This window comes from Canis lupus, chromosome 33 (genome assembly GCF_048164855.1).
Source record: "Canis lupus baileyi chromosome 33, mCanLup2.hap1, whole genome shotgun sequence".
In the NCBI taxonomy this organism is placed as follows: Eukaryota; Metazoa; Chordata; class Mammalia; order Carnivora; family Canidae; genus Canis; species Canis lupus.
In genome coordinates this window covers 29,781,040-29,795,749 of record NC_132870.1, presented here as the reverse complement: position 1 = coordinate 29,795,749, position 14,710 = coordinate 29,781,040, and the positions used below count along the sequence as shown (strand labels likewise).

Sequence of the window (14,710 nt, the reverse complement as noted above, 5' to 3'; positions counted from 1 at the left end):
CTGGTATATCTTTTTGAGTGCTTACCATTTGCCAGATACTGTTCTAATCTCTTTATAAAGAATACCTTCAATACTCAAAATAATTATATGTAATTTTTACTGTTATTATTCCCATTTTACAGATGAGTAAATTGAGACTCAATGTGTTTAAGAAACTTGTCACAAAGCTGTTAAGTGTCAAAGTCAGGATTTGAATCTAGAAAAATTGACCCAAAAACCCAGGGAGACACATTAGCTCTTTAGTGCTATGACCGACGCACAGTAAGTGCTCAAAAATGTTAAGTATTATTAAAATTATTAAAATCTAAATGCCACTGAGCTAAGAACTTAGAAATTTTCCTGGTGCAGCCACTCTGGAAAACAGTATGGAAGTTCCTCAAAAAATTAAAATTAGAACCACCCTACGACCCAACAATTACACTATTAGGTAGTGTATCCAAAGAATATAAAAATACTAACTTAAAGGGGCACATCCATCCCGATGTTTAAACTATGTATTTTTTAAAGATTTTTATTTATTTATTCATAGAGACAGAGAGAGAGAGAGAGAGACAGAGAGGCAGAGACACAGGCAGAGGGAGAAGCAGGCTCTACGCAGGGAGCCCGACGTGGGTCTCAATCTCGGGCCTGCAGGATCACACCCCAGGCTGCAGGCAGCGCTAAACCACTGCGCCACAGGGGCTGCCCCATCCCGATGTTTATAGCAGCATTATCTACTATAGCCAAATTATGGAAACAACCCAAGTGTCCATCGACTGATGAATGGATAAAGAAGAGGTGGTATAAACACACACACACACACACACACACACACTGGATTATTACTTAGCCAACAAAAATAATGAAATCTTGCCATTTGCAAGGACATGGAAAGAGCTAGAGAGTACAGTGCTAAATAAAGTAAGTCAGAGAAAGACAAATAATGTTATGATTTCATTCATATGTAAAATTTAAGAAATAAAAAAGCAAAGGGAAAAAAAGAGTGTGAGAGGCAAACTGAGAAACAGACTCTTAACCACGGAGAACAACTGATGATTACCAGACGGGACGTGAGTGGGGAGTCGGTGAAACAGGTGATGGGGATTAAGGAGGGCAGTTGTGCTAGCCCGGGGTACTGTATGGAAGTGTTGAATCACTATATTGTAGATGAATTTTTTTTAAATTTTTTTATTTATTTATGATAGTCACACAGAGAGAGAGAGAGGCAGAGACACAGGCAGAGGGAGAAGCAGGCTCCATGCACCGGGAGCCTGACGTGGGATTCGATCCCGGGTCTCCAGGATTGCGCCCTGGGCCAAAGGCAGGCGCCAAACTGCTGCGCCACCCAGGGATCCCCTGAATCACTATATTGTGCACCTGAAACTAATATTTCACCAGAGTTTAGAGAAAACCTTAAAAAAAAAAAACTCGGAAATTTTTAATCAGTAATATATTCAAGAAAAAAGTAATTAAGCAAGACAAGGTAAGAGGAGAAAAACCATGAATGCTTAATCTTTTGATTTCCCAATTTTTTTTTTCCCCATCTAAGGAAACAGTTTTCAACAATTATACCTAATTCCAAGCAGAATAAGTCAGAGTGATTTAGTTAACAATACTGGAATTAAAAAGAAAAATAGCAAAAAAAAAAAAAAAATGAGAGCAAGTTAGGCTGACAACACACAAAATAATATATTATTGAAATGTATAAAAATAAGGATCATGAGAGGATCTGAATAATATATACATTAAGTAATAATAATTCAAGGTCTAGAACAATGATCCATTAATAGCAAAAACCACACACTAAAATCAGACCTTGGTTTCTAAAATACCGTTGTCCACTAAAGGAAATAGGACTCCTTCGAGAAATGGCTGCAGCAGTGTAAGATGAGCTAGGAATATCTTACTAAGGCCTCAATGTGCTTAAAGTAAGTGCTTAAAGATTCATGGGAACATTTTTAAAAGACAGTTTGAAGGAGCTGGCACTGACCAAGTCTCACACAAGTTGCTATCAAAATAACGACTATAATGGATTATTACAAAGTGAATAAAATAAGAATCCATGAGCCAATATGAACCCAAAGAAGTCAACAAGGGAGAAGAAAAAGATCTCCTTTATACTAAAACCTTGATTCATAAATATAGAAGGAATGTTGGAATTAAAAAATCATTAATGAATGCTGAAAACAGAATGACCGTTTAAGAACAGAACATCTACAGGCTATCAAAATAATCTCCCCACAAATTACTTATTAATTTCAAGGGGAAAAGTAGTAACTTTACAGTGGAGAAACTTGGCCGACACCATTTTAATCAAGTGATCAAAGTTAATATCATCAATATGGGAACAAATCGACATCATGTGCCTTGGACAGGGCGCACTAAGAACAGAACATTACTTTAGTGCCAATTCTGCCAAAAACACATGATCTGAATCTAATCACAAGGCTACATCAGATAAACCCAAACTGAGTTACATTCTAAAAAACAACTGGCCTATATTCTTCAAAAATGTCAGTCAAGAAAAAGAAAGAAAGGGTAAAGGATTATCTCAGATGGAAGAAATCTATATAGATATGGCCACAAATATTAATGGATGATCCTTGAATTAGATCCTGGACCATGAAAACAGCTATAAAAGACCTTACTGAGACAACTCTCGAGATCTGACTATGGACTATATAGCAGATATTATTACATCAGTGTTTAACATACTGTACTGTGGTTATGTTACGTAAGACATTGTTCTTATAATGAGGAAATACATACTAAAGTACAGAGGGGTAAAGGTACATAACTCTAACTTATTTTCAAATGATGTAGAAAAAATGTATAATTATAAAGCAAGTGGGGCAAAAATGGTTTATATAAGTGTACATCGGAGTTTCTTTTACTCTTCTTACAACTTTTCTGTAAGACTGCAATCATATAAAATTTAAAAATTACAAAAAATCCAAAAAGATAGATGGGTATATATGTATTTCAAGTAAAAAAAAATTACTCCCCATCTGTAACCCTCTATTTTTACCCCTCCTCAAATCATGTATAATGATTTGAATATTTTTAAAATACATAAGAAATAAACTGTGTTTAAACATATTATTTATAGAGCCAATCCTTCTATTCAGTAATAAATATGACAAAGGGAGAACCATAGTTATATGTAACTTGAAAGCTCAGAACTTACTGGTTGTCTTAAACTATTAGAATTAATGAAGGAACTGAACTGCTCAATGTTCAGCCATGTTCTACCCAGCAAAGCCAGAAGAAGATATTAAACAGGCCGCAACACATAATCACAAGCACAACTTCTTCACTTAGCAAGAAGTGGACTACTACTTCAAGAAGCAGGACAGTAACTACAAATTTTGGGCCTTTAGATATATGACAAGAAGGGCCAAAAAGAACCTCAAAGAAACATTACCAATTTCTCTTTCACTATTATAAAATCCATGTGGTTCATTCTGATTAAAGTAGCATGCAAAGCAGAAAATGAAACATTATTCCTAAAAGGGTGCTAAAGCAAGCATAAGCCAAAAGCTTCAGTTAGGACTCATTCTTTGGCATGTGTGACATGAGAGGAAATGCATTTCTGAAAGAAGCACTCTGACATCATGAAAGATGCGTTGTTACTTACAAAATGGTAAAAGATGTCCAAAGGAGGAAAAATAAAACAAACAAGCAAAACACCTCATTTCAAGTGACCCAAACTTCTATAACCCATATCAAGCAAGTTCATTGAGCTAAATCTGCAGACACTTTTTTTTTTTTTTTAAGGCTAATAGACTGTGGACATAAAAGAAAATTTGAGTAGGAAAAGATCAAGAACTGGTGTAAAGCTAAAGCAGACCTGCTTCCTCATCCTCCTCCTCCTCTTCCTCATCATCGGAAGTTGATGACAAGGGAGTTGGTGCGGAGCTAGCTTGATTATTAACATAGTCACCATACTGCATGCCTGTAAAGTGGAAAGCACAAACACAAGAGTCAAACCAACAGGAAAGATGAGAAATAAAACTTTGACATTGCATTAAAAGTGAGAAAGAACTCTGACATTCTAAAGAACATCCCAGCATGCATTTTAATGTTAGCAAATTTATTATCAAAACTGGAACCGTTAGAAAATTTCTGCAAAGCAGTTTAGTAAAAGCAGCTTTTATATGAACTGGTCTAAGTGTGAAAAAAGTACCACGTATTACACTGATAATATTTAGGAAACTGCATTGCTACTCTGAAAATTTAACTGAGCTCTATACATGTTTACCTTCTTTGACCTTGGGGCCCTTGTGGTATACTTCCTTTGGGACTGTACATTCTTGGTAAGCAGTGATCATTTCTACTAAAATTAATTTATACAGCATTCAACACACATGCAAATACTTGATACCTTCCTTCTGCTAATGCCAACTTGATGGTAACTCAGTTCTCATAACGGAAAAAGAATGACAGTTAAAGAACTGTATTCAGAATAGTTCTCTGCTCACAGATGCTCAAAAAAGGAAAAAAAAAGAGCTTATTAACTGTGGCCCCACAAGTGTGACAATTATTAACTGTGGTCCTACAAGTGTGACAATTATAAAACAGTGAATTTTCTGAGATGATCAATCATCTCACCTATTGCCTACATGTCAGTCTGAAGCAGGTGGAGGACTGGTCCTCTGTGTAAGACACACTGAGAAGGAAGATTGTGTGGAAAAGGTATGGCTGGTAACTGTGTAACACTTCTCCAAAAAAAGAAAAGTGATTGGGTATTTTTATTTTTTAATAAATCTGGTAAAATTAGGCTAAAATTAATATCCACAAATTTTAAGAGGGAAAATAAAATAATCCCAATTAAAAATAAAAATAGAAAAAAGAATAAACATCCATATAAAGAAAATCTTATAGTTCAACTTAAAAAAAAAGGATAACAGAAGAAACCCAAAAACATAATGTAGATTTTTAAGGACATTTCACAATATTGGAAGCACAATGAAGCCTTGCCTCACCAAAATCACATGGTAGTCCTCTGATGCTTTCTTTTTTTTAATTTAAGGTGACCTTTTAAAATTAGCATATTTTGTTAAGAAACATCACTCATGTCTATCATAGGAAAAATACTATTAAAGAGAAAAATTTGACCTCAGAAGAGAGCAAAGGTTAAACTGTCAATGAGTAAAGCTTTGATCTTCCCAGTAGGACCAAGTAAGTCACAGAAACATATGCTGGCTTTGCTGGAACATCTTTTAAATATAGATAAAATAGAGGTGTCTGGGTGGCTCAGTTGGTTGAGCATCTGACTTCAGCATAGGTCATGATCTCGTGGTCCTCGGATCAAGCCTATGGTGGCTCCATGCTCAGTGGGGGAGTCTGCTTCTCCTTCTCCATCTGACCCTTCTCCTGCTCATGCTCTCTCTCTCATAAAATAAAATCTTTAAAAAATATATATAGATAAAATAGTAGTTACCACAAACGCATCTGAGAAAGTAAAAATCAATGTGAACTAAAATAAATTCAGGCAATATAAGAAATCAACTTGATACCTTGAAAGACCAAATTCAGAGTGGCATGTTCCTCTAACAAAAGCCTATTTAAAATGAAAATTTGACTAATACTGGACCTTATGTTAAATATACTAAAAAGTTTGCAATAAAACACAAGTTAAGAGTAAAAAGATTTTAGAGAAAATTCTTCAATTTAAGAACCTCTTTAAAAATGAAGTACTTTCTCAAAATGCAATTAGCACTGCCTTTTAAAAAGTACGCGTGTACATAGAATAAGAAGAAAGAAACTCTACTGTACTAAGAGAGTCCACGAAGCAGGAAAAAAATCGGAAGAAAATCCATTCCTTTCATGACTGAATCAATAATTGTTCTGTTGACTCTGTAACTAAACAAAGGAGCCAAAGTACAGCACAAACCCATATGTATGATAAGACACTTTCCTCCCTTTCTCCAAATTTACTGAATTAAAAACAGATTCACTTATTTTTGGAAAAATATCCAATGCTTAATTGGGAACAAATGAGATGGCTATACAAGGATTTAAAAAACTCTAAAGAGCAAAACTCTAAAGAGCACTGGAAAAATCTATGAATAAGAGAATAGAGTAAAATTATTCATCACTTTATATGATATCACGGATGTCAATGTACTATGTTAACAGAATGTCACACAACATACTCAAATTTTTTACTTTTCCTGAAAAAAGATGCAATCCTTTTGGAGAAGTGCTAGAGATGAAAGATTTAAGCCCTTCCCCAACTCTCACTCTTACTATGCTCAGAATTTAGCCTTCTTTTGCTTCTCCAAGTAAACTTTGGGAATATTAATGGCACAAGATTATGACATTTTTGTTTGTGACTCCAAAGTAACAACCAATCTTTATTTAAATGTCCTGCTCTACGCTGGGTACAATATATACAAACTGCAACAAATGAGCAGTTACAGCCAAGTCATCTACTCTACAATATATGAATGGTTATGCAAACTTCCTGAGTGCCTCTACTTAGATATTCTTTAACAGCCAGACCTATGTATGAAATACTCAGATTGCATATATGAGGTGGTAGAAAATGACATCTTCTAGAGCTTAGCTTGAAAGCCACTGTAAAAATGTACATGGAGACCTCCTACTCCAACCACTACCACTACCACCAAATGGGGCGGGAATGCTGTATCCTAACATTCTGTTTTAACCAGAGCTTTCAAGGTGTGAATCGAATAAAGCAAGAAGTTTAAGACACACTGCACTGATAGAACCTAACATGATGAAGAGCTTTGTTATCAACTGCACCCCAGTATTTTAAAAAGGACATTTAGTTTAAACTACCTATCATCTTAAAGTACCTCTAGGCAAAACTCTCCAGGAGACCATATTCTTTGAGCTGCTTAATAAAAGGCATCTTCACTGTTCCCTGGATACAGCTACATGGGGAATAAATAAAGTCTTAAGAGAATAAATCCTTGGGGCGCCTGGGTGACTCAGTTAATCATCTGCCTTTGGCTCAGGTCATGATCCCAGGGTCCTAGGATCGAGTCTTGCATTGGGGTGCCTGCATTGGGAAGTCTGCTTCTCCCTCTAATCCCCCTGCTTTGTTCTCTCTCTTTGTGGCAAATAAATAAAATCTTTAAAAAAAGAGAGAGAAAGAGAGAGAACTTTAGCTTTTTAAAATTGATAGCTTTTTAAAATTGAACAGTTTAAACTTCTGAGTGTTATCTTTTCTAAGCTGGTTTTCAAACTAGAAACACATACTGTAAGACTTTTCAAGTCTTTGCAAAATGATGGTTTTAAGGGAATCAATTTCCATAGTACTCTCTTTCTAAAACCTACCCATCTTAAAAAGCGCCTATGTTAACAACAGCCATTCTCTCACTGAACAAAGGAAACACATATTCTTAATTTATCCTAATTCTTACTGTAATACCCAGTCCTGAGATATAAAAATCCTTATGGCACTAAAGGGAAAGCTTCCTCCGTCCTTAAATGATTAATCAAGGCACCCTGTATCTACATGTATATGTATATATATGTATATATGTATATGTATATATATATATACAGGTACACCTGTATATACATGGTATACCTTGCCATACATGTTTCAGTTAAAGATGAAACATGTTAGAAATGGGGTTGGTACTTCCTGGAATGTTCTTAATTCAGAAATACTGAAAAGTATACTGGTGGAAGTAATGATGAATTTATTTATTTATTTTAAATATTTTATTTATTTATTTATTCATGAAAGGCACAGGTAGAGGGAGAGGCAGAGACACAGGCAGAGAGAGAAGCAGGCTCCACGCAGGGAGCTGGACGTGGGACTTGATCCCAGGTCTCCAGGATCACACCCTGGGCTGAAGGCAGCACTAAACCGCCAAGCCACCCAGGCTGCCCAGTAATGATGAATTAATTTAATAATTCTACATACACGCAGCTCAAAACTACTACTGTCAAATAACTGACTGCTTTCGAAAGAGTCCCATGAGAACAAAGCAAAAACAGTACAAAATACTGAACAGATAAGCAGCAAGACACTGAATAAAGATGGGGACTTCGGGTTCAATTTTAGGTTCTAGCACTTACCAGCTATGTTTCCCCGGGGTAAGTTACTAACCTCTGTGGTTTTCATTTACATCATCTGTTAAAAGGGGTAATAACTACCTCAAATGGTTGTTGTAAGGATTAAATGAATTATTTCATAAATTATCATTTCACAAATTATTTCAAAGCTTAAAAGGCTGCCTGAAATATACTAAGTATTAAATTATTTCATAAATTATTATTTCACTAATTATTTCAAAGCTTAAAAGGCTGCCTGAAATATACTATTATATAATTATTAGCTATTATTATTATTGAATTTCAAAAACATAAAAACATATTGTTGTGTATATTTAATTAAAAACAATTTTTTTCAGCTATTCTTAATATTTGTCAATATAGGGGATAGAACTAGTCATTTAAAAAGGAACCTTCCACCGATCTGAGTGGTATTCTTAGCAACGTAAATTCTTTTAAAACAAATAGAATGTTTTCTAGGATGACCAATTTTTTTCAAGATACACTGAAAAAAACTATAGATAAAAATTCTACGTAATTTCTTTCAGAGTCAATATGAGATGTTCAATAAAGTATTTTACAATCTACTTTATCATAAAATATTTATGATTATAATCACTTCTCACCTCCTTATATTTTATACACAATATTTAATTCTATTTCCTTTTAACAACAACAACAACAACAATATTTACTAAGAGAGGAACCCATTATCACTAAGTGGTATATGTTTTTCTTTTTTCAGTTAATTACACGGCAATATTTTAATCATGATGTCTGACGAAATTAACAGTTATTTCTGATTTTTATACTTTATTCCTTTTAAAATATTTTTAAAAAGTCAAATACCAGAATCTGATACACACAATGCATATATTTACCACTAGAATACAATGCTTCAAGATAATCCTCACTGCATAAATAGCATAATATTAGGTACATGTCACACCGCTTTATTTCAAATTTGGTAATGAAAAACAGCATATCGACTCATTGCATAGTTTTTATAACCTACTATAAAAAAGGATAAATTAATCATATTAGATTTTTGACATTTAAATTCGACTGCTTTTAGTAATTTGGCTTAGAAGACATACACTATAATTTATTTCTCATTGGAGCTTATGATACTCCTTTGAAACTAGGAACATATTTCCTTAGATTAAAAAAATGAAATTAGATTTTCTGACAAAGAATAACATTTGCCTCACTGGTTTGAAAATGAAGACTGCTTTTGCCAATTAGGTTATATGAGATACCATACATAAAATAAATGACCTACATCATAGTATGAAGTTTTTGATAAAAATACATTTAAAGGATATGATGAGATATTTATTATATTGGCAATAGTACAATGAAATTCATAATATTTTGAATAATTGCTGATTCAGTAAAACAAGTATTGGGTTTGCAGGCAGAAGATCTATACTGATCTTGGCACCCCATCTAGGGAGTTGGTGTTTTTGGGAAGATACCTAACCTCTTTAAACTTCAATTTCTTCTTCTATAAAAGGAAGATGAAATATGACATGCTTGCTTCACCTGATGATCAAGAGAGATAATAAAAGTTAAAGGTATTTTAAAATTGTAAACTGCTACATGAAAGTAATAGTGCTACTATCTATCTATAACCTGGAAAATAAAATCTAACAAACAACAATTAAAATTACTGACATGTAACTCAGAAGTTTAACCAATTTAAAAACTCCAAAGAGGGATGCCTGGATGGTTCAGTGGTTGGGTATCTACCTTTGGCTCAGGGTGTGATTCAGGGATCTGTGGGATCTGGAATCCGGTCCCACATGAGGTTCCTTGCAGGGAGCCTGCTCCTCCCTCCGCCTGTGTGTCTGCCTCTCTCTGTGTCTCTCATGAATAAATAAATAAAATCTTAAAAAAAAAAAGCCTTCCAATATCATTCCTATCTACTTGAACAAAGTTTCTTACTAATTAAATGTGTGAAAATAAAAACTATGAATGAAATTTATCTAAAGTTTATCTTATTCTAGTAATGAGTCACATACAACTCTGGTATGCAAAGCTATTGTGGGGATAGGGGAGAGTCATTCATCTCACTGAAAGATATTTCCAGTCAAAACGTACTTTCCATTTAAAAAATATACAAATTCATAATTTTTATATGTTGTTTTGGCCAACTATATGCTAATAATAATTGTATTGATGGTTTAATCCAGAAGAAAAAATGCTAATGCTCAGACACTCATGGTCATAGGCAATAAAGCAAAATGTAAAATTTTATTTTTTATAATATTACTATGGCAGAGAAGTATGATAGATTGATAAAAGAGTTTCTAGCTTAAGAATATATTGTTATATTCGGGGGAAAGAGTATGACACTAAGGAGAAAAAGGAAAAATGTAAACTTCCCAAATGTTAAAGAAGGGGCTCATCTGGGCCTTTTCCTTTTTTTTTTTTTTTTCATCTGGGCCTTTTCAAAAAAAGATGATGGTAGGTTTATTCTAGTGTATACAAAGAATAATGTAAGATTTTTATTTTAAAAGTCAATATATGCATTATGTCGAAAAATTACATACCTTCAACTATTTAAACTTCTGGTGAAAAACTTTAGATGTCAATCTAAAAAATGTTCAAGTAGTTGCAGAGTGTACTCAAAAACTTTTTTAGGTAGATATGTAAGCAAAAATTTGCAGCCTCCCATCTTAAAACCAGTATGAGAATGCTGGGTCCTTCTGAGAATAACTAATAAAGGTGTCTTTGATGCTGGGAGAAAAATATTAATCTCTTTTAAGCATTAATATTTTAGTAGTCATATCAGAACCACAGCATAGCTTATGCAGCCCCCACACCACCCAACTACAATAGGCACCATTCACATAAACCACAACTTACACAACATACGTGGTAGCCCTACCTCACATAATTAGGTCGTATAACCCAAATCTATCCAAAGATAAAGAGGCCACTAAAATAAGCCAATCTCCTACTTAACGGAACAATAAAAGCTATAATTCAAATGTTCTAGTATTCTCTTTTCTGTTACTCATTCAAGGAGCTTCTCTTAAGTACATCAAAAATTTGTTAGCAGCCATCAAAACAATTCGGCCTCATTATATAGAAAGATAAAAAGGTTATTTCACTCTGCTACTTGGGTAGAGTAATTTATAATCTTGGGGAAATTACCTAATCTTTGTGAATCTCGCTTTTCTCATGTGTAAAACAGGGATAATATTATAAGGTTGTAATGGGGGTTAAGTGAGATAATATCTGGCACATTATAAATGCTCAATAAATGGTAGCTCCTCTTTTCAAATCTATCTTATTAGTAAGAACAAAAAGGAAACGTATTACAATTATTTTGTGGGAATGTGGTTTACAAAATGATTTACTTATAGTAAAATGGTAGGATGGTACTCAAAGTAAAATGGTAAAAAATAATGTAATAGGAAAAAAGATATTAGCAGGGGCAATGTGAAGGGTCAAAATGAGCATAATATTTAAGAAATGGAAGGTAGTCATCAATGTAGAGGAAAGATACCATTCATTCAGTTAAGGGCTCAACCTACCCTTAAGTTTTTTCTACTCATGATAAGCAAAACATTCCTACCAGTCCTTCATTTTAAACACAAATGCTTATAAAAAACTAGATTTTATTCCTAATATACCCACTGGCTTGTTGGGAATCAATGGACACTCCATGGTGCTGCAGTTGATTTTCCTATAAAGCCAAATAAGAAAATTTATAATGTATAATCTGATCAAATGATAGAAAGTCCTCTTGACCACATAGTCAACAGATAATAAGTAGTGAAAACAACTTAAGGTGCTTTTTCTGAATTTCAGAATGTAAGAGAGAAAGAGAATTCTTCATATTCAAGGTGAGAAGCTGTCACTATATAGTAAGTAGTACAGTTCCTTAGATAGTATTAATGGTTGTTCTGGAAATACAAACTATAGATTCCTAGTAACAGTTCAGTTATCTCTCATGAAATGAAAAATACAGTATTTTAAATGGAAAGATCAATAGATTCGGAATTTTAGTCAGAAAGAAAACAAAATACTGCCAAAATAAAAGGCAAAGTAGGGAAAAAGGGTCAAAACAACGTATTTCAGTTACCTGTCACTTATTTAACACATGGAGAATATTAAACAAGCAAATGAATAAACTTCATTGTTTGTTCATGCTGCAAGGGTATGGCTTACAGTTTCATTTCACCCCTCTTATTCTCCAAATTGAGTCAAAAGTTACTTTCATTAATAATAATAAGTAGAGAAATCATCAAATAGGATATGGAGATTCATTAAATAAAAAAATCTTGGATACTTTATCCTAAAAGAAAATTATAATACCTTTTAAAATACAGGAAAACAAATGTTCCACAACAAAGGGATGGGTTGGTAAATTATAATACACTGACACAATGAAGTATTAGCCGTGAAAATGACTATAATGATTTTGTGGATATATGAAGAGTTGTATATAATTTAATAAATGTAAACAATATACAAAATGATATGTAAGCTATGATTGCAATTATGCAAAAAAAATCATAAACAGACTGGAAGTTAATATATAAAAAGGAAATAGTGTTTGAATTGAGATTATAAATTACACTTCTTATTTTCTATAAGTTATGGTTATACAGTTTGACTTTTTAAAAATCAGCTATTTGAGGCGCATCTGGGTGGCTCAGTTAGAAGAGTGTGTGACTCTTGATCTGACGGTCATAAGTTCGAGCCCCATGTCGGATACAGAGATTATAAATAAATTAAAGTTTTTAAAAAATTAAAAAATCAAATCAAATCTGCTATTTGAATCAGTGTGTGTGTATATGTAGTGTGTATGTGCTCTCTCTCCACTTATATATAGTAAATCTTTCAAATACCTTTCTGTTGTAACAGCTCTGATGGCTGTGTAACTGAGGCTACCGGCTCAACTGGACGATTTGCAGCAGGAGGCACCCTTGTTGATGAGGCTCCTAAAACAGTGGATACGACTGGGCTGGACTTGAGAGGCTGAACATTTTGCATAACAGGACAAGATAAAGAATCTGAAACTGAAGACAAAAAAACTATTTCATTCACAGCAATCAACTTTACATCTATTAAAAGCCAACAAAATATGGTTTATTTGAAGTTCTTATAGAAATATCAGTAGTATTACATTTATCTAGTATTAAATAGAGAAAATAAGGAAGTCCAAAGAAATGATTTTCAGAAAAATTGAAAACTTACCAAATGTTTTAATAATCTTTAACAGCAACTTTCCTAAGACATGTCATAAGCCTCCTTACCTTTTTAAACAAAATGAACCCCAAACAATTTTTCTTTACTAATGATCACTACTATTAATTCATTATGGTACTAAACAATGGGACCTAAGATAAAATGAATAGAGGTTCTTTGCTTCTGCAGTAATATAGTTCATAAATTCCACAAATGGTTCTAGTATTAGCTCAGACCCACTTTTGTATTATAAACCGTCACATCTTATTTCCTGTACTAATCAGAGGCTGTATTTCAAATGTAACTAAGTAAGGACTCAATGGTAGTACCAGATTTGGATTTCTGGAATAAATAAAGTACATGTGACTCATAGTGGGCCTTTGTCATAACAAACTGTGGATCTAGACGGTAATCTTCAGCCAACCAAGAGGTCACTAAAAAACCCATGGCAACAGCCTAAGTGTCCACTGATGGGTGAATGGATAAAAAACATGCACACATGAATATTATTCAATCATAAAAAAGGAAATCCTGCCACTTGCAACAAAACGGATGGACCTTGAGGATATGATGCTAAGTAAAATAAGTCAGAGAAAAACAAATAGTACACAGTGTCATTTATATGTAGAAAAAGCTGAACTTATAGAAACAGAGAGGAATATGGAATGGTAGTTTCCAGGGCCTGGCAGGGGGTGAAGGGAAAGGAAAATAGGACGATGTTGGTCAAAGGGCATAAACTGTAAATTTTTATTTTTTATTGATGTATACCCATTGGCATACAGTATTATAGTAGTTCCAGTTGTAGAACATAGTGATTTCACAATTATCTACAGGATGAAATGCTCACTGCAATAAGTGTACTTACCATCTGTCACCATAAACTTTCAGTTTTAAGATGAATAAGTTCTGGGGATCTAATATACAGCATGGTGACTGTTGTTAACAGTACTGTTATAAACTTGAAATTGCTAAGACAGTAAATCTTAAGTGTTCTCACCACACACACAGAAAAGGTAACCATGTCATATGATGGATATATTAACTAACCCTACTGTGGGTAATCATTTTATAACACATATGTGTGTCATTTATCAATCCATCATCATATTGTACATCTGAAATTTACAGTGTAGTATGTCAATTATATCTCAAAGTTAGGGAGAAAAAAAACCTATGGCAAAAGACTTGTGAGCAATGAAGATATACTGAACACATGCATATATGTAGGTACATACATGTATGCATGTTTAAACACATATGATGTTTGTGCATATAGAGAGAGACAAACTTAGTAGATCTAAGACTAAAAAAAATACAGGAATGTGGTGACAGAACAAAATGTTATATGTTGGGGCACCTAGCTGGCTCAATTTAAAGAGCATGCAACTCTTGATCTCAGGGTCATGAGTTCAAGCCTCATATTGGGGATAGAGATTACTTAAAATAAATAAAAATTAAGAAAAAAATCCCAAACATGTTATATGTCCCA

The 14,710-nt window shown here is 33.6% G+C and overlaps 1 protein-coding gene and 1 long non-coding RNA gene across 4 annotated transcripts in view; one reads left to right on the top strand and one right to left on the bottom strand.

The window, feature by feature from the left end:
- The window catches only part of SEC24B (SEC24 homolog B, COPII coat complex component), a 94,732-nt gene that overhangs the window by 49,137 nt on the left and 30,885 nt on the right, over nucleotides 1-14,710 (bottom strand). The window contains exons 3-4 of one of the 2 annotated variants that reach the window (XM_072810589.1): nucleotides 12,882-13,052; nucleotides 3,830-3,934 (exon numbers count right to left, since the gene is read on the bottom strand). In XM_072810589.1, the coding sequence (XP_072666690.1) occupies nucleotides 3,830-3,934; nucleotides 12,882-13,052 (276 nt within the window). The remainder of the gene's footprint in view (nucleotides 1-3,829; nucleotides 3,935-12,881; nucleotides 13,053-14,710) is intronic. The other variant, XM_072810590.1, reaches the window with a different exon arrangement.
- On the top strand, nucleotides 4,396-13,120 carry LOC140623869 (uncharacterized). 2 transcript variants are annotated; one of them, XR_012023402.1, is made up of 3 exons: nucleotides 4,396-4,674; nucleotides 11,839-11,894; nucleotides 12,898-13,120. It is a non-coding gene; the product is annotated as an uncharacterized lncRNA (long non-coding RNA). The 2 variants fall into 2 exon arrangements; XR_012023401.1 differs by having other exon boundaries at nucleotides 4,401-4,674; nucleotides 11,839-11,873.